Consider the following 21,294-nt stretch of genomic DNA (forward strand, 5'->3'; position numbering starts at 1 on the left):
CTTCATGCTCATTTAACCAAGACATTAAAAGCAAAATCATTGTACATGTCAAAAAGAAAGAAGGGGGAGAAGAATGCTTTGCAAATGCCAAGTAAGCAGCTTTAATGAGCAGACTGTTAATGCCACTCTCGGGCATAACCAACCAAACTTTGTCATGGTCCATTAACTTCTAGGTTATATACGCCTAGATTCCTTTTAATTTACATAACACTTGTTTACAATGCTGGCCACCAATGCCTAGGTAGCGAAAAGATAAACTGTTTGAAATATGCTAATGATTTCATGAGGAAGCCACACGAATCGCACTCATTACCGAGCACCTGGCTGTGCGGGCGCAAGGTGCAGGCCCCCCTGGGGGTTTATTGATGTCCCTTAATATAGCAACTTGTTTTCACAGGAACAAGTAAATGTGACAACAGCCTCCCCTTAGAGTTCTTCTACTACGACATCTTTATCTGTTTTTGAAAATGACCAACTAATTATGAGGACACGTGCTTCATCATAATAAGAGCCGCAGACAATGTTTAGTGCATGGTGTTACAAATAGCTTTTCGTCTTTGGTAATGGAGACAGTGCTGATCATTAAACAGCTGCCAGGCTGACATAAAGGAACCTGAATTGTTTGCTAAAGAGATGTTAGGAAATCAAATCAGGCTTTGAGAGGATAATATCTCAAGTGATTTTTCTTGGCCTTTTCAGAGATTTTATACTGAAAAACTTTACACTAAAGATGCCATGTTTTAATATAGCAATTTGGACAAATCCTGTAAAGACCTTGAATTTAGAAGCTTTGTATATTCTCCCAATGTTGATGAAAACTCTCCTTTCCTCCATGCTGGAGTATTCATTGGTTTCTATCTAACATGGCCCAGAGTGTGTTTAAATTTCCATGGTTCAGTTTGAAAGATTCATCTGGGACTCTTATGGATGATTTGATGCTCATCTGAAAGTGTTGTAGAACATGTCTGTGCTATAGGTATAAAATAAAAAAAATAATTTTGCTACTTCATTCTAAATAATTAGGATGCTTTAAAACATTGTCATCAAACTCAATCCACACCAAACACATTTATCTTGGACAAAATTTGCACATTTTTCAAAAGGAATTTAAAAAACGTAGCAACCAGCAATTTAAGAATCAAATATTCATCATAAAGTCTTTTTGGCTTGGCACCTCGCATTTTCTTATCCTACACAGCCTGGCAACCTGCAATGCCAGAACATTTTGCCTTTCCACCCACTCGCCACATGAACATCTAGGTCATCCGTCAGACAGAAGATGCAGCAATTGAAAGTCTACTGCTGTGTTCAAATAATCCAACTTACTTAGGAGACAAGGCAACTCTATCAAAGAAATTAGTTTAGGAAGAGGGGTAAACATGAATAAATTCCAATTCCACTAGTCACCAAGAATAAAAATATCAGGAACAAATAACAGGTACAGCGGGGGAGGACCATTAATGCCAAACGTAGCGTGAGGAGGAAATATTAGTCACAGGCTCCACAAAGTCTTCACTTATCTGCCAAAGAAGGGATGCCAGGAACACAGAGGAAGGCATTGTGTGGCTGCAAGTATGGGGTGATCTTGACTAATACTACACTGTTAAGAAAAACTTTTCACCTAGGACACTGAGAAATATAATTGGTGCACATAGATGTCTTAGTTCCATTTAACGTTGAAATTACAGCTAGATACCAAATGATTGTGTCTTGTCAACTCCTTTAGTTCTCAAGATGGAAATAGACTGAGAGATAACAAAGTGCAACAAGAGATGTTGGTGCAATAGCACTGAAGTATCCTGTTGGTAATTTGTCAAAACATCTCCTTATTTTAGTGTCCAGTTCTCCAAATATCATAGATAGATCCATCTTGTGAACTCAGCACTTACACAATTTTTATGTGCAATAGCATTGGGAAGTGCTGAAAAGTTTTTGCTTTTTTATGTTTCCCGCCCAAATACATGAATGTAAGTTCGAATTTTTCCTTAAAAAGCCCTCCCATGTAAAGAAACAATGGGAGGATCACTTGTCTTCTCTTAAGGGGCGAATCTTCATCTCTGCAAATTTGAGTGAATATTGCCAACCTGTCCAGGAAGACCACTCTATGCCATCTGCATAGGAAGCGTGGTGTCCACGAAGATATTGACCATTCAGGTTGGAAGTGTGGCAGTTGCGGTACCACCAGGCTCCATGGTAAAAGCTGGCGCAGTTGTTTTCTGAGTGGTCATTGTCCATGTCTTTGGTGGTGAATTTCATTCCACTGTGCTTTCCCAAAGAATCTCCTAACAGAGAAGAAAATTAGACACCATTAAGAAATTCAAGGACATGGTGTGCAAATTTTAAAAAACAAGGAAAACAAAAGAAAGCATAGTGTGGCTGCAAGTATAGGGTGAACCTGACTATTGCTACACTGTTTAGAAACATTTTTCACCTGGGACACTAAGAAATATAACACAGCTCAACAAAAAAAAAGTTTCACTTGCCAAGGATTTTTGATTTATTTAGTGTATTTCAGATCTGCTGAATCCAGAAATGACATCAGTTTCATTGAATTGGCTCTAGTTTTTGTGATACAAGAATAGAATACATGATTTTACCAACAAAAAATGTTAACACCGCATAATCTTTATTTACACCAATGTTTTGCATTTTATATATTTAATGTAGCATTATTTTCATGATATTTTCATTTGCCTTCTTTATATTCATACTTTTTTTTTTTAAACAGAAACATGAGTTCTTGACCCTAATGTATTTTTCTACATTTGTAGTGAATATTCTCTGCAAAAACAGAGAAGAAACATTACAGAATGTGTAAAACAAGCATATCTTGCATATTTTGGTATTAAACTGGGTAACCAAGATAATTATTGGGCTCCCCATATAGTATGCACAACTTGTGTAGAGTTTCAACTTCAGTGGAAATCTGAAAAGTTTGAAATTTGGTGTACCTATGGTATGATGAGAGCCTAAAAATCATCATAATGATTGTAATTTTTGTGCTGTGAATGTAAAAGGTTTCAATGGTTACACGAAAAACAAATGGGAGTACCCTGATTTTGAATCAGCAAGACGACCTGTGCCGCATGGTGCTGATGTTCCCATACCAGTGTTCAGTACACTCCCTGATATTCCTGTATCTGACATGGAGGATATACAGGGTTTGTGGTGTAATCCAGGAGTGTAACCCATGTTTCATCTGCTTATGGGATAGTAAAGCAAAGCAGGATCACAGGAAAAAAGTGACATGGCCTCCAAGGGAAAACATAAAAAAAGGTGCAGCGAACATCATTAACGAGGCAATGGTTGACAAAGAAAAAATAATTCCCTCCACTACACATAAAGTAGGGATTATTGAAGCATTTAGTTAGAGCTCTGAACAAGGACGGTGATTGCTTCAAATACATTTGTAGATTCTTCCCTGGATTGAGTACTGAAAAATTTAAAGCAAAAATCTTTGATGGATTCAGAAACTGATAAATGATTCAAATTTCACAAGTTACGTGACTGATATTGAAGTTTCTGCCTGGCACAGCTATGTCACGCTTGTCAAGAACTTCTTGGGTAACCATAACGCAAAAAGTTATAAAGAACTGGTACAAAACTTGCTCTTAAAATTTAAAAATGTGGTTGCTACTATGAGCATAAAGGTACACTATCTCCATAACCATTTGCAAAAATTTCCCGAAAACCTTTGCGATTTCAGTGAGGAACAAGGGAAGATTCAAAAATTCAGTTTTAGGCATATCCAGTTTATCAATGTTGGACACAAACTATATACCAAATTTTTGTGACTTAAATCCCAAGATGAGAATTGGCAATACCAACATGCAACAAGAGATGTTGGTGCAATAAAACTGAAGTATACTGTTGGTTATTTGTCAAAACATCTTTTTCTTGTGCATTTCTACAAAGCTAGTTGTCGGAATATTCTGGTGAACTTTTATCATTGCAATGTATTTTTTTTCTGCTTAGCAATTGTACACAACAAGCTTGTGCTTTCTTTTCCCCAAAGCATTGCTTCAATGTCATCCACCACTGTTGTGTTGCATATGCATTATACTACACTTCATAGAACAGAGGTAGGCAAATTCCGGACTTTAGGCTGGATACGGCCTAGCAAGTATTCCAGTCCGGCCTAATGCCCTCCTAATTATTTATTGTTGGATCCGGCCTAATTGAATTGTTGCGTTATCGCGGGTTCCTGCAATATCATCGAGTTCCCGCACAGTAACCCAATTTACTATGCATAAAGAGCAGAAGCAACGTGCAGCTAGCGGTCCCTGGAAGGTTGACCTCGAACGTCATGTCTTCAACCCCGAATGGACTGACGAATTTTTCTTTGTCCAATGCGGCAACAAAGCCCTGTGTTTATTGTGCAACTACACCAACAGCACTTTCAAAAGGTCAAATCGGCATTTCGATGCCAAGCACACACACACTTACAGAGACTACACCGCGGATAAGCGGAGGACTGAGGCTGCTCGCTTGCAGTCACGGTTGGAAAAAACCTTTCCTTGGACACCTTGTTTCTTCTGGCCTAGTGTGCCTTCTTGACCTCCTGAAATGGCCTAGCAGTCCAAAAAGTTTGCCGACCCCTGTCATAGAACTTTTGTTCTATGAAGAAGGTTGGTTAACTGTGGCTTTTTATATTTTTTTGCTCCCTTATTTAGAGCATCTTGTGGAGACAATATTTTATACTCTTTTCTCCAAGGAACTGGCTAAAAGTATGCAGATACCATCTTAGGTCTATAGGAGGCCTTGAAATAGATGTAGAAGTCAACCCTAAAGGAATCTATAACCTAGAATCTCCTGTTTGATCAAGATTTTTATACTGTAAGGAAACATAAGCAACTACAGGAATCTCACACAGCTTGCTTTGCAAATAGTGTATCTGGTTAAGTTGTAATTCAAAATTTTTTAAAGTGCTAGACAATGTTTATGTAAATTTGTATGTGTAATTGACGCCAATCTGTAGTTGCATACAAAAGGCCATAATACCCAACATGTTTTGCCCGGAGCGGGCTTCTTCAGGGGTAACAGTACGTTTAGCGAAGCAATAAGCACAAACTTGGCACAATCTAAATATGTGATAGACATAAGAAAAACTAAACAACAGTTGCAATAACCTCGTATTTTTATACAGATTAAATAAATTCAACAGTTCATATGAGAGAGAAATATTAGCTTAGTAAGGCATTAAGTGAAATATAATACAATAAGCAAAAATTTAATAAAATGGAACATCATAGGAATAAGTAATAAGCAATAAGTGATCAGTAACAAGTACTTATTGTAAAGTATCTGAGGACATATGAATAAAGAAGTAGGTAAACAATTAAAGTAAAATATGAATGTAAATACATTACTTACATTGTCCATGGAAAGGGCGTAAGCTCAGATTCGTCAGCCTCTTTAAGACAAAAACAGTTTTCCTCCAATATAATGGAAGAGGGTAAGAGAATAGTGATCTTCGTGTTACCAGGTATTACCTGATGGTAGGTATATATGTAAAAATATTGAGTAATCTGAGTAGGTTGAATTAAGATATAAGGGCTTTGTAAGTGGTTACCTGTGTGGAGGGTATAGGAGATATCCTGTGTCTGGAGCCGCAAGCCGCGGTCCGTTTGTGAAGAGAACAAAGGTATGGCAGGGGAATCCCTAGGACACGACCCCTATATATAGGGAGCGACACCCCAGGAAAGCTCCCACCACATGCATGTACCCAGCGTAGGAGTACGCTGTACCTACAGGGAAGGTGCCAAAGATATACTGGATGTCACCCATAGGGCTCAGCTTATTGCTGGGATGCACGAAGTGGATTCACCTGGCGAAGCGTGTCTATCCAAGTGAATGGGCACATACGGGGAGTGGCAGACGGGAAGACCGAAAGCTTCATCATCTGACAGATAAAGCATCAGCTGAAAAGCTGATGCTCCTGTCCACGAAAGTTGGGCGGTATGGGGGCAGTCCCACTGGTGTACAAAGTATAAAAACAAAGATGTAAATGAGTAAGTGTATAACAGTGTATAACCAGAGGATGATAATGGAAAATATGACCCCATAACAAATAGGCAAATGAGCAGTTAAAAAAAAAAAAAAATATATATATATAAATATAAACACATGTTCAAAAAACAAAATATATCTCTGAGTAAGTGAATAAATGATCAGATAATAATGAAGAGTCTGATATTAAAGAGCACAAAGAACACCATTTTGAGAGAATATTTAGAGATATAATACGGAGTATGACAATAATATATTATATCAATATGAAGTGAATTACAATATAGTAATTAAACAAAAAAGAGCCATATAAGTAATGAAAGACCAAACCTCTAGTTTTCACATGGCCACATCCCTATTTCAATAAACAAATAGACTCTGAGATTAACTCAATATATGGGACGTTAGAGGCCAACCACAATCAATTTGGACATGAAAATATCAAAACAAATCTTTACTGGAACAACATTAAAAAAATAGATATTAAAACCTTATTAAAAATGTGCAGTAAATACAACTAAATATTCCTGTCTAGGTTACCCAAACATATGGGAAAAACCTTGCTGATTGCAATACGTTTCACTGAAAAAATCTGCTTCTTCTAAAATTAAAATAATACATTTTTCATCAAATAGTATTTACAAAAAATTACATAATAATCCACTCATTTTCAATGTGGTAGTACTCGATTCCTATGGCACATAGAACATCATCTATACTGATGAGAGCAGGCAGAGGCAGCATTGTAGCAACTATAAAATAAAGCCGTTTGCTAATGGTATGAAACAAGATAATTGATTTTATGTATAATCAGTTTTTCTTTGGTTTTTGCAAAGCAAACATAGAGAGGGATACAGAAAGAGAAAAAGGGGAGGGAAGGGGGGTGGGGTGGGGTAGGAACCACTGAAAATAAAAAATATACAGCCAAATGAACATTAACCCCCTAGCAGTAATCCCGAGTGTGACTCGGGGTGGATTTCACTTGCAAAAAGTGGTAATCCCGGCGGTAAGTTTGGATCTAATGGTCCTGCTGTGATGCCAGGAAGTTTCTGAATTAGGAGGCGTGGTCGGGCGGGAAATTTTAAAGCAGATTACTAAGTAATCTGCTTTTAATTACCACTCGGGGTCCCGGCCACACTGCTGCTCGCATCAACAGGGAAATGCAAAGCACAATGCAGGACTTCTGCATTATCTATCACATCTAACTACAGATGCGAGCAGCAATAGTAAATTCTAGGGGTGGTGCCAGCGGGAAATCACCGCTGGCACCACCTCCGTAATTTACTATTGCTGCTCCCATCTCCTGGAAGATGTGATGCAAAATGCAGAAGGGTCTGCATTGTGCTTTGCATCTCCCTGGAGATACGAGCAACAGCAGCAGCATCGGTGAATGCCAGGGGTTAGGCGGGGCGGGACATCCCCACTCGCATCACCCGGGAGGATGTGACATCTTCTGGGTGATGCAAGTTGTGATGTATTCGGGGGGGGTGGCCGGGCGGGAAATTTAAAAGCAGAATACAATGTATTCTGATTTTAAATGGTTATTACAGTAAAAAAACACTACACAGCATATAATTAAAAGAAAAGTAAATATTTTAGTGCACCAAACATCATTACCCAGTGCCCTGATTTACATTTTGCCCACTATTATCCCTAACTTTTTGAAGTTTTTGATAAATTATTATTTTTTTGATAAATTACATTGTTGTGGTCTTTTATTTAATAATTTTTTCAATTATTATTTATAATTATGTATTATATTAAAATTTATGATTATAATATAAAAAATAAATATATTTATCATTCCCGGGAGTTATTCCTAAGAATTACAGGCCCACAATATAAACCAAAATTTCTATGCAAAAAAATTTGGATCACTTTTTGCATCAAAAAACTGACAGAATTAGAACACTAGGGAATTAAATAAATCTAGGTAGAAATGCAGAATAGCCAAAAAAAAACTAATCCACATAGAAAACAGTATTGAGACCATCATATTTGCCGTACATTCTTTACAGTTATCCTCTATTTACTGATAACAAAGTGCACTGATCTAAGCCATGTTTTGTATACAGCTAATGATATCAGTTTCATTATCCATGTTTCAAACACATGTAAAGAAGGATCCCAACATCAAGGATAGCTCTTATATGATATCTTTAGAGGAACCCTATGATAGGTAGGAATGGAGCACCTGGGAATCTTTATAATGAACCCATAAGTCCCATGAGTTATGTGTAGCTTCTCTATTTTCTTCCCATGCTATCTGGGATTCCATGGTTTCCATGTCATTGACTTCACATACCCATTCAGTCATTGAATTACCCCCTAGCAATTTTCCTTTGTCCAGCTGTGATGAAATAATGCAGCAGATCCTTCCTAAAACTTTCAAAGGACCCAGGTAGAATATGTAAGCGGTATAAAGGTCAAAGATTTTCTGCCAGAAAACACGGACAGGCGGACATGAATCCCAAATATGGAGCAAAGATCCCTTTGCATGTTCACATCTCCAACATGTAGGCGAATACGTCTGATGAATCTATGTATGTCCATTGGGCATCTGTACCATCTACTAAGAATCTTATAAGACCTTTCCTGGTCTTTGCTGGATCTGGACATCTTATGGGTCAGGGTAAATGCCTTAGAGATTCGTTCTTGATCCAGTAAAATGTCTATATCTCTTTCCCAATATTTAATTAAATGTGGTAAACCTGGTTTCAAAACTTGTATTTAAAGCTGATATTTGTACGCCACTTTGTGTGTCACGTGTTCTTTTTGTAAAATAAGCCGCTCAAATTCCGAGGGCATTCTGAAGTTTGAAGATATTGGGTGTTAGGTCAGACTGTATGTCCGTATTTGATTATACGCCAACCATGCAGAGCCATACATCTCATGCGGGATCTTCATTTCCCTAAATGAGGGTATCTTTCTATTTTGTAAAATGTTTCTCACATAATGTTGGTCTGTTTATTCCCAGATAAAAATTTACCTGCATCACATGCTGGGGGAAATTCAGGGTTATTAAAGAGGGGCGTTAAGGGACCCGGTCTGGAGGATAATAAATTCTGTTTAAGTAAGGAATCCCATAGAGAAATCACCGTATGTACTGTAGGTGGGGTAAACGGTAACAGGGACCGAAACAATGGTTGTGCCCAGGGTAGGGTACATAGATCACAAGAGGTCTAAGCCTCATCTCAAACCACCCACTCTATTAAGTATTGCTGCCATGTAATATAATTTAAGATCCAGGATAGCCAGTCCACCTTCTGATTTTCTCCATTAGAGAATTTGTTTGTTTATATGTGCCTCCCCCACCCCAAAATAAATGTGTGTAATAAACGAGTGAAAACATTTTTTGGAGGTGGAACTGCCACTGTGTGAATAGGATCTTTGGCAGTATATCCATCTTTACAGTAGCAATTCAGCCCAAGCAGGACAGTCTCACTTCATTGTATGAACAAAGAGCATTGTAAACAGTTGTGATTAGGGGCCTATAGTTCATGTCAGCCATTAATGTAACGTTGGAAGGTATTTTGATGCCCAGATATTTGACCAAGTTATCCTGCCATCTAAAAGGAAAACTATTCCTTAACTGTTATACTTGGTTAGAAGATAACAAAATATTAAGAGCTTCCGTTTTGTTGTAGTTCACTTTAAAGTTACTTAGAGCTCCAAATCGGTCAAATTTCTTTAGGAGGACTAGGATAGGGATGTGTGGAGATTTAACATATAGTAGGGGATCATCCGCAAATAAGGATAATTTACACTGATGGTCACGAGTTTGTAAACCTTTGACATCTATATTACTCCTAATCACATTAGCCAAAATTCCATTACCAGAATGTATACCGGTAGTATGGGCAAAAGAGGACAGCCCTGTCTAGTACAGTTCCTTTTAGGGAAGGATTCCGATAGAAGTCCATTAGCTCGGACTTTTGCATGTGGCTCAGTGTAGAGAGCTTGTATTTTATTAGACATAGATGGACCTATCCCCATTTGTGTCAGTGTCTCTTGTAAGAATATCTGATTTACTCGTTTTTTCAGCGTCAACTGACAATAGACACATGGGACTGATGTTTTCTGAGCGTAGTTGATGAGAGAGATTGTTTTTAGGGTGTTAGCTCTAGCTTTTCTCTTAATTGTAAACCCCACTTGATTGTGCTGTATAATATCAGGAATTAACGATTTCAATCTATTAGCCAGAAGTATGGAATATATTCTGATGTCTAGATTAGTCAGTGGAATGGGCCTATAATTGCTGCACAACGAGGCATCTTTACCCGGTTTTGGTATACCTGTGATAAGGGATTCAAGAGATTGGGCAGGGAAACTACAATCCTTAGAGATACTGTTAAGCCTATATAGTAGGAGAGGCAAGATTTTATTATCCTGAAAGGTCTTATAGAACCTGGGAGTAAGGCCATCAGGTCCAGGGCTTTTCCCTGCTTTCAAGGAAGATATACAAGAGCTTAGTTCTATTTCCGTAAATGGTTTCTTCAACCGCTTGATCAGCTAGAGATATAGTTGGTAAAGCGTTGGCTTGTATATATTCTCTAACCTTATTGCGGAATGTCTTCAGAGACCTATCAGCATGTTTCCCCCCAAGATTATATAAACTATGATACAAATCTTAAAAAGAAGATGTAATATCAGTGGGAGTATAAAATTTCCCAGTTCTAGCAGATCCAATATATGGGATAGAAGTAGTAGCCACCTGTGGGTGGAGAGCTCTAGTAAGCAATTTACCAGGTCTTTCGCCAAATTGGTAGAATGTTTTTCTCGTCTTATCTCTAAGCTTCAAAGAATATTCATCCAATATTGTCCTCAGTTGTTGCCAGTGTTGGGCCAAGGTAATTAACGTATCCAGTTCAGGGTTTTGTTTGTGTTTGGTTTCTAATTGTGAAATAGATGGAAGTAGCTGTTTTAACAGTTGCTGCCTTGTCTTTTTTCAACCAGGAAGCATGTTTGATGAACTGACCTTTTAAAACACATTTAAATGCTTACCACTGAAATGGCATGAATGTCAAATCTGCCTCATGAATTTCCAGGAAATCCTTAATACTTTTAGTTAAATCATTTATACATGTTGGATCCTTAAGAAGGTTATCATTCAATTTACAACTATTTCCAGATATACCTGTTGGGAAGGCGTGTAGCAATAGAAAGACAAGAACATGATCTGACCACAGGAAGTTTCCAATAGTCGCCAAAAGTGGCATAGTTAGTAGGTATTGGGATACTAAAAAAAGCATCCAGTCTATGATACAAAGTGTGCACCGGTGAATACTAAGAATAATCTCTTTCATCTGGGTGGGTCTCTCTCCACACATCTACCAATGAAAAGTGCTGGAGTAATTTTGTGAATTTAGATGCCGTGGTTTTTGAGGAATCTAACATTGGGTCAAAAATAAAATTAAAGTCTCCAGCCAATATCGCTACCCCTCTTGAAAATGCATAAAGTCCCGTAGCATTTGGGAACCACAAGTAATGGGGTTCTGGTTAGCCAAATAAAAATTAGCAATGGTATATTTCCTCCCTTCAATCAGAAGTTTCAGGAATAGAAATCTACCATTAGGATCTGATCATTGTGCTAGTAGAACATGCGGTAATGATTTATGGATTCCAATGGATACACCTCTGGATTTGGACTTTGCAAATGTACTATGAAACCAGGTAGGAAAATATCTATTCCGCACAGTTGGAACATTATCCGTACAAAAGTGTGTCTCTTGAAGCATACTAATTTGCACTTTCTGTTTGTGGAGATGGTATAGAATTTGGGATCGCTTATTAGGGGTATTAAAGCCCTGTAAATTATAGGTGCATAATTTCAATGGTGCCATTGATACTGTGTCTGCATGTACCAAAGAGAGTAATGGACATATATAAGTGCCTTCTATATAAAATGCATGTGACATCCTTGTAGAAAAACAACAGTATACCCTCATCTAGCTCAAACTAGTGCATATATATAATCCCAAAAGCACAATAAATTTAGGCAATAAACAAACATAAAGAGGCCCCCTGAATAACATAGATACCGCATAGGGCCAAGCCCTGTAAAAAGGATATGGTGGAGGCTTCAGTCAGCCCAGTCCTAATTGTTCCACTGTGAACCAAGTAGGCCTTAGGTATCTGGAAAACATGGGTCCCTGGGGGTGTCAACCTTGGGATGTCCAAGCAAATTTCTCGTGCCCCACATGACCACCAAAGAAATCCTCGGTCCAGAGAAGTAATGAAAGAACCATGCATAGATTATTTCAGTCCTGACTGAGCTTGAGACCATTAAGGCAAAACAATTGGCGGGAGATTTAGGTATTTTAGATATCATCTTAGGGAGGTCTTCTTCATCTTTAAATATCAAGATTTGCTGGTTAAAGTGGACCTGTAATTGGAAGGGGAAGCCCCAGTGGTATGGTATGTCTCTTGATTCAAGCACATCCAAAGGGGGTTTGAGTGCCTTGTGAAGGACTGGGGTACGTCTGGATAAATCTGGAAGGAATTGTAATTCGGCCCCAATAAAATCCAAAAAATGTTTTTAGCGTGCTGCTGCCAAAATTTCCTCCTTTACAGTAAAATAATGGATCCTGCATATCACGTCCCTTGGACGAGTAGGATCAGATCATTTTGGGCCTAAGGCTCTATGTTCTCTATCAAGGATATCTGTGTCCACAGAACAGCCCAGTGGCATATTAATACACCTTTAGCTGTAGCCATTAGGTCAGGAGCAGTAGTAGCTTCTGGCAATCCCCAGATTCGCACATAATTTCACCTATTGCGATTTTCCAAATTATCAATAGACCCAAAAAGCATATTAAATTTGCGAGTGTGCTCCTGGAGAAAGTTTTCAGTGGTGGTCAGCCTGGTAGATAGTGTAGCATGGTCTGCCCGCAATACAGTGACAGCTTCTTGTGGGGCTTCAAGATTGTTTTTAAGTTCTGCCACTTCTTGTTTAAAGGACGCCTCAAGGCAGTGGGTGAGGGCTTATAAGTCTGCTCTGTTAAGTAAGAAGCTTAAAATGGCTTTAATTTCAGCCAAAGTAGAAGAGGATGGAAGCTCACCTCATGGAACAGTACTGTCCCCCTGGTATCTTGTACCACATGGTGCTGGGGGGAAGGAGCCTCATGGCTGTGTGCGGAGCCTGCTGCTGCGGCGGCCATCTTGGGTGGGATCTCTTGATGATGGCTGTGAGTGCGTGAAATAGCCCTGAATATCGCCTCCTTATTGTCCTTTGGGGCCGCAGTGGCCACCGGGGTTTACCTGTTATTCCCCTTGCCAGACTGACCTGTTTTTGTAGGAACAGTGAGGCTGCAACCATGGAAAATCAGGCACGGAGCTCCTGTAGTCTGCTTCCTCACTCGGCCATGCGCAAGCCACGCCCCTCCAGATAACTGATTTTAGATACATTTTATCTTATACATTGTAAACCAAGTGCTCCAAAAAATTGATAGTGTATAAAAAAAAATCATGAACTCATGAAAATCAATAACTGAATTATTGTGCTAAACCCATCCATTGGATGGAATGAATCCCAACATATGGTCCAAGGCAGGAGGTGTCAAACTCTGGCCCGCATCCTTTTTTTTTGGCCCCCAAAGGAATCCTTAATATGAAATGCAGCTGGCCCACCCCTGCATTGAAATAGCGCCGCTACTACAATTCCTGGTATACCTCATGTCTATAGACCAGCGGCCTCTCTCCCTATGCATGGCCCCGCATTGGACTGCTTCAAAGACGCAAGTAATGGCGGGAATTGCAGTAGCGGCATCACTCGTGTATATAGACCAGCGGCTTCTCTGCCTATGCATGGCCCTGCATTGGACTGTTTTCTTGGCGTAGGGAATTGTAGTAGCAGTGCTATTTCAGTTTCAAGTTTGGCCCGCAACTTTGTCTATGTTTTTAATTTTAGCCCATTGTATATTTGAGTTTGACACCTCTTGTTTAAAGTAAGTATCGACCAAATTGAACATTATTGCATCTATTTGGTCTGTATTGAATACCAAGGTATCGCAACTATTGTTTAACATTCCTTATGTCTATCACATATTTAGATTGTATCAAGTATGTGCTTATTGCTTCACTAAATGTACCGCTACCCCTGAGGAAGCCCACACTGGGTGAAACATGTTGGGTATTACAGCCTTTTGTATGCGACTACCGATTGCGGTCAATTACATGTACAAAATTAGATTAACATTGTCCAGCACGTTGATGAATTATCACAAGTTTACTCTGATTCCAATGACACTGAGAATCAGGCAATGTTGATATTTGTATATTAAGAAAGTATCATTATTACAATTTATTACAATTTATGTATGCTTGCCTAAAATCCTTCTTCTGTTTGTCCCTTTCTATGTTCCTTAAAACCTGAAAGTTATTTTTAACAGACCCTCCATGTTAGAAAGGTAGAGAAAGACTGCATTAATTACAAATTGTTATATATTTGTGATCACTCCTCTTTGTTCTTGTGACATTTGGTACCATTTATCACATAGGAGCCTAGCACTAACCTGCGGTGCCTGAGTAGTCCGAAACTGTAAGAGGATATGCCTCTTCTTCTGGGTTAACAGAGTATAGACCCACTCCAAATGTGTTGTATTGAGCATAAACTGTAGAGTTTTCAAAGTCAGCCAGGTCAATGCGGAGCTGGTAATGTGTTTGCATAGTCAATAAGTAAAGCCGCTGTAAGCCTAGAAGAGAAGGAGAACAGGAGAATGATAACAGTACTTTGTCATTCAGATTAATGCCCTGTATAACTGCACACATTTGATCTTATGCAGAGTTACCCTTTAAAGACGAATGACAGTGTAATATAAAGCAGGATATGGTTGAATACAAACGAATGTGTAAGTAGCTAACTTCATCTACCATCTTTTACATACAATTTTCATTAGCAGACACTGTCATTTAGTGTTCACATCTCCGAGACATTGTGCAGAACAACAGGACAGCTTATCCCCCAACAAAATACAGAAATCACTTGAATCATGAATTTTGTTAGTAATCTTATCATCATTAAAACAAATGAGAGCGGTTGAAAAGCTTTTTTGTTTTTTGTTTTTTGCACGTGTTTAGTAGGCGGTAAATTTCTTACTCTATACGGTTGGAACTGATACTTTACCCCAACCACTTCCATAGACTTTAAAGGGAACACTTTACAAACCATGTCTAAGCTTTTCTTAGTTTCTAGGCATTTCATTTGTAAAGAAGAAGTATAAATGGTTTGCTTCTTCATCCTTTACCCTCTCCATTTCTTCTGCAGGACAACAACAACCCTAGAAAACCATTCCAACAGTGTGTTTTAAGTGTTTAATGAAGGCCAGAAAACGTTTGTTAAAAATTGCCCCAAGCGACATTTGGGTGATAAATGGGGTTCTAGTTAGCAGTAATCACAACTTGAACCCTCAATTAAGGCTTCCACTTTACTGTTTAACCGAAAGTTTACAGTTCTTTCTTTATCTGTTACATTTGGGCTTGTTCAGATTAGCTTTATGCTTGTTTGTGCTTGGTGCTTCTCAGGTGGCTCATTAACCCCCATCACTAGCAACTTGAAGCATATGATGCGTATTCTATCAGTGATTTGGCCAACATCCCCAACCACCTGTGTAACTTTTTCTATAAGCCTAGAAACATCAAAGCTTTATAGGTGCAGAGGTAAAATTAGTCTGATGAAACCATTCACTTGCTGTTACCTTTTCATTAGAACATGCTGTGAATTTTCATTGTTAAGGTTTACATTTACACAGGTTTGCCCACATAAAAAGAATGTTAAAAGAGCTTGGTGTTATATTATGAAAAATGTGCCTTACAAACTGCTCTCAGTAGAACTGGATGAGGAAAGCAGATACCCGATGGTAAAGCTGGATTTGATGGGAACAAATTACTCACTATGCTCTATATACCTGCCTTCTGGTAACTCCTCATCATAATATGCCAGCATAGTTCAAAAAATTTTGGAGGGATGCTATCCTAGTCTAGTTATAGCGGGGGACTTCAGTGCTATGCCTGACCCTAATATAGGTAGAGCTTCCACCGCTAATACTGTCAACCCGCCTCTAAGGGAATTTATTAATTTATTAGCCCAAAGTTTTTTGGTGTGGACCCTTGGAGACTTCTTAATCCTAAAGAAAGGAGTTATACATGTTACTCCAAGGCACGTCTCCTTTTCCTGAATTGACCTTATGTTTGTGGATGAGTCCCTTTTTTTTCGGGTAACCCATGCATCAATTGCAGAATTTACCCTATCAGATCATGCCACGATCCGGTTGACCCTTACGCTTCTGGAACCTTTCCAAACTACCAGGCTTTGGAGATTCCCCAACTATTTGGCACGATCGTCTGATTTCATTATTATGGTTAAATGTCATTGAGCAAACAGCTTAGATGACAATTTAGAACACTGAGATACTCCTGTTCTGCTATGGCGTACCATGAAAGCAATAGTGGGGGAATATTAAAGTTTACAACCCGTAAGCACAAAAAATATCCCACCTAATATACTGATTTGCAGGATAAAGTAATCAAAGCTTATAAGTAATATTTGTCCCAGAGAACGAAACCATTGAAGCAAGCCTGGCAAAACGCAACCAAATGTTTAAATATGCATGTGGCTTCTAAAGTAGAAACTGAATCCCATTTTTTGAAACACAGATTTTACAGATGGGGTAACAAAATGGGCTCCCTATTATCGAATCTCACGAAACTCCCACAATTCAAAAGGTTTATTCTGACAATTAAAGACCCCCAATTATCAGCCACACAAACTGCTCAGATGAAATCAACTGTATATTTGAAGAATTCTACAGTTATACACAACTCAACCTTCATGACCAAATCTGTTTGAATGATCCTTTACAAAAAGCCAGGCTTCCCAAATTATCCTCGGACCACAGAGAGCTGCCGAGGAAGTTTATAAACCGATCAATTCAATGGCAAACCACAAAACTCCTGGCCTTGATGGCTACATCGCGGAATAACCTCTCCTAACAGAGGTATATATCTCTATACTAACACAAAACACACCCTTTCCGAATTTTACTGAAGCTCACACCATTTTGATTCCTAATGAGGGCAGAGATCCACTATTGGTATCATCCTATTGACCAATTTCCCTACTCAACTGTGACTATAAAATACTAGCCAAAATAATGGAACTAAATGACTATGGTGTCGCAAGGGTAAGTAAGTTACCCAACACGTTTCGCCTAATTTAGGCTTCTTCAGGGGTGTCGTAACGTTTTGGTGAGGTGGAGAATAATTATTTAGCAGTACCTGGGTTGACAATAGGTATAAAATATCAGAATATCACAATAACAGCAATGTATCAAAGTGCAGTATGTTTTCTTAATTCACTAGACATACACCTGAAATCATTATGTTCAATCATATCCAGAGATATTCAATTGTACTATATTTCTAGATAGAAAAAAATCATTCACATCAACCATGATTTTTGCATCATATTGTGGTGAACATATACTTCCAATAAATCATAAAAATAATGAAAAATAATCCAATTTAAATCATCAAAAAAAAGAAGGCAAGATGACTTACATGTTTCTTCAGGATGTATCACATGTTGTGTGCTTTTCCCTTACTTTGGGTCCATTAGGGATCTTGTTCCCTTCAGAGGATATACACACAACATATAAAACATCCTGAAGAAACATGTAAGTCATCTTGCCTTTTTTTTTCTTTTATTGTATGATGACTACAAGTGTCGTTGATATGATGATTTTAATTGGATTATACATAAATATTTTTATGATTGTTTTGACACCCCTGAAGAAGCCTAAATTAGGCGAAACGCGTTGGGTAAAAAAGGGCCGAAATGATAATGATCTGGAGTGGTGCCTCCAGTGGTTACCAATGACTGTTTTGTTATGTATTATGAGAAGTTATCACTAATACAAAATATAGATGTTGTTGCCAAAAAAAACCCTTCTTTCTGTGTCCTTTATTTAATTAGTCAAAAAAATGACCAATGGACTGCAAGGCTTCTTTCCGTCGTTACTTACTTTGCACCAGCTGGGCTTTGTAAAAGGGAAACCTTCCATGCTAGGGGTGCTCTCTGCAATAGCAGCAACGATAGTAGCCGCAAAGCCAAACGTCCCCAAGTCAATGTTATTAGGCCTAGATGATGAGAAGGCCTTTGATAGAGTGGAATGGTCCTTATTGTATACAATCTTGGAGCATCACGCATTTGGTCAAGTTTTCACATCATATATACAATACATTTATAATTCCAAAAACAATTTTTTTAATATAAATGGCAACCTGTTCATCCCGGTGCCCATGTTTAGAGGGAATCACCAGGGATGTCCACTATCCCCTATCCTGTTTAATCTTGTACTGGACCCTGTTGCATCTTCAGGGGTTTTCCAAGAATTTTGAAAACAGATAAAGTGGTTAAAATACCAGCCTTTGCCGATGACCTGCTCCTGTACATCAGTAAACCGAAAAAGGGTTTGCCAGCAGTTGTTGAACTGCTGCAAAAATATAGAACTTTATCGGGCTATGCAATAAACCTAGATAAATCAAAGGCTCTAATATTAAGTACACTAAGCCCAAGTCATTTGTCCCAATTTCTCTAATTATGGAGAAAGGAGGATTTGCCTTGGATACTCCGGGAAATCCAGGGGAAGGACCAGGGTGACCTGCGAGCGATGAAAGTCAAATTAGCAGTCAATACTTTGACCCATAAGGTCTTCTTGCAATCAGCTATATCTACACTGTTTTACTTTAGTACTACAGTCCTTTGTGTATTTACAGCTGAATTCCTATGTAAAATCTGTGATTAGGAATTTATCATCCACAGATTGGTCCAATCCATTAGACAAATTTTTGACAGTGCCTAACCCGGCTAAAAAACCCATCACTGAAACATACAATACCTATCGAACTGTGTTAGACCAGGAAAATAGAATGACTGGGCTGTGCCAATGGTCCAAACATTTTCCGGAACTTACCCCGCATGATATATTAACATATTTTTGCAGAGCTTGGAAGGCATTGTCTTCCTCAATGTATAGGGAAATGACCTTGAAACTTTACTACTCTACATATATTTAACCTATGCTCTCTTATCTGATGGGTCTCAGTCCTTCCTCGCAATACTTAAAATGTGGCACTTTGGAGGCAGATCTATATCATATGCTGTGGGGATGCACCAAAATACCTTAGTTTTGGAGCGCTGTATGCTCTTTAAAAGTTTGTAAACTATTTTTCATTAACCCCCAAATAGGCAATTTTCGGAGAAATGTTGTTTCATGGTGCAAAGGTTGCCAAGGGCTGCAGGAAACTTTTGATGATAATTTCTCTGGTAGCAAAGAAAACCATTCTCCATAACTGGATTACAGCAAACCCCCCTTCACCCACACTATTTTTGGAAAATTTATTGTTTGTTTTGAGATGGAATGGGTTGACATTTCTCTGGATAAGAAGACATGGGCAGAGGATTTTTTGGAGTATGGGAATCATACATAGCTACATTACCTTTACATACAAGAAAAAGAGTTCTCATGACCTTCAAACACAAAAGTCTTTTGAACAATGATACCCCAAATTGTTGGATGAACAATAACGGTTTGAAAATCAATGCTATCTACAATATTTTTGTTTCTTTTATTGGAGTTCTTGATTTCTTTGCTGTTAAACATAATATTTTGTAACACTAGTCATATTTGATTGTAACTTTGTCAACCAACGATTCCATTGTTTGTGATATTTGCTAAGCCGCAACTTTACTGTACTTGTTATGTTCTGTTTTGCATGTTGTAATATTTCCCCTTTAAAAACTAATAAAAATATAATTTAAAAAAAAAGGGCTTGGTCTTATGATATATTGGATTTTCTTTTAAACATGCTCATAGAACCAGGAACCTTGCAATTTGGTTTAAAATGTTAAATGAAGATTTTCCCCAAAGAATTTGCAAGAGTAAGAATATGGAAAATCCTCCTAAAACCGTTCTTAAGGTGACTAAACTGTATAAAAATGTTTTTGTTGCAGTTGCTCTATTCAGCTAATGTTCATAATACCCATAATTCTCGCCTTTCCTAGCATCTGATTTTCTCAGTGTGTGATCTGCTTATTTCATTACTATGTCTGCCAGTACTGGAGTCCCTACGAGAGGGTCAAACTCCATCTTCACCATTTTAATGAGGACATCAGGTGAATGCGGAATGCAAATCAAGGTATTTCTGTGATCCGTGGCCTCTATGTTCTTGTTTGCTGATTTCAATTAAGATTCTGTTTCAGTCGAGCAAGATTGGTGCACCAGGTTTTGACTGTGGATATCTACAGAATTGCTTCTCTTCTTTCTACTAACCCTGCCATAGTCACCTATGGGGGAGGCAGATGGACACAAAGTGCCCTCTATGTGCCAGTCCTATGTACACAACTCCAAAATGCATACTTTTCCAGATTTTTGATAAAAAGTTATAGCACATAGTCAGTGAATGTGGCTTATTTAAGATATATCTGCTGCACAATGTGATTTCTGAACACGGCAAACAAGTGCCATGTCCTCATTTGCCCTTTATAAAGATACCCCTGAGTGTACACCTTCACTAATGTTACTGGAAGTGCTATGTCGCAAAGCAATTTCGTTCAAGTTATAATTAAGTGCTGAATAGACAGTTACTCCAACACAAACATCTATCCACTAAATGCCAAAAACATCTTTAGTCTTTTACAAAGCAGATAAAATGTTATGGGTTTGTACTGACATGTAAAAAATATATGTATTATCTGGTTCTTCCAATTCATAAAAAACACTGGTTGAATGTATTTTTTTTTTTAGTGTAGCAAATAATAGCCTAATGTGTTTATAATAACCAGTTAGCAAAGATATAAACTGAACAATAAGCAAATGTATTATGTGTGGTTTCCAATATAACTTCTGAAAATAACAATGAGATGTTACAATGATTAGCTCTGCAGGAAAAGATCCATTTTCAATTAGATAATATATGTGAAAATGTCAATCATTTCAAAGTATATAAAATTTCCATCTCGTACTAACAAAGCAGGCATTGAACCATCACACCAAAGGTTTACATGTTAATGGTAAAAACTGTAGCTGTCCTTTGGCGTCAGATTTTGTTTTACATTTAGCAAATAAATAATTTTTGGTATAAACAGCCTAAGGCTCTGATGAGCTGGACTATTCTTCTCAGACAGGCAACACGTGGACAGAGTTAAAAAAAAGTCTTATAACTTGAATAGTTTGTATATCAAATATAGGAACAATGCCAAAGCTCATGTCAAGTAAGGGTGTAGAA

General features: G+C 38.1%; 1 protein-coding gene across 4 annotated transcripts in view; it reads right to left on the reverse strand.

Moving 5' to 3' along the window:
• Window positions 1-1,045: 1,045 nt before the first annotated feature.
• FIBCD1 (fibrinogen C domain containing 1) overlaps window positions 1,046-21,294 on the reverse strand; it is a 141,768-nt gene continuing 121,519 nt past the window's right edge. For all 4 annotated transcript variants that reach the window (XM_072430264.1, XM_072430268.1, XM_072430266.1 and 1 more), the window contains exons 7-8: window positions 14,523-14,702; window positions 1,046-2,282 (exon numbers count right to left, since the gene is read on the reverse strand). In XM_072430264.1, the coding sequence (XP_072286365.1) occupies window positions 2,023-2,282; window positions 14,523-14,702 (440 nt within the window). In that variant the 3' untranslated portion in view covers window positions 1,046-2,022. The remainder of the gene's footprint in view (window positions 2,283-14,522; window positions 14,703-21,294) is intronic.

The sequence above is a fragment of the Pyxicephalus adspersus genome, chromosome Z (assembly GCF_032062135.1).
Source record: "Pyxicephalus adspersus chromosome Z, UCB_Pads_2.0, whole genome shotgun sequence".
Classification (NCBI taxonomy): Eukaryota; Metazoa; Chordata; class Amphibia; order Anura; family Pyxicephalidae; genus Pyxicephalus; species Pyxicephalus adspersus.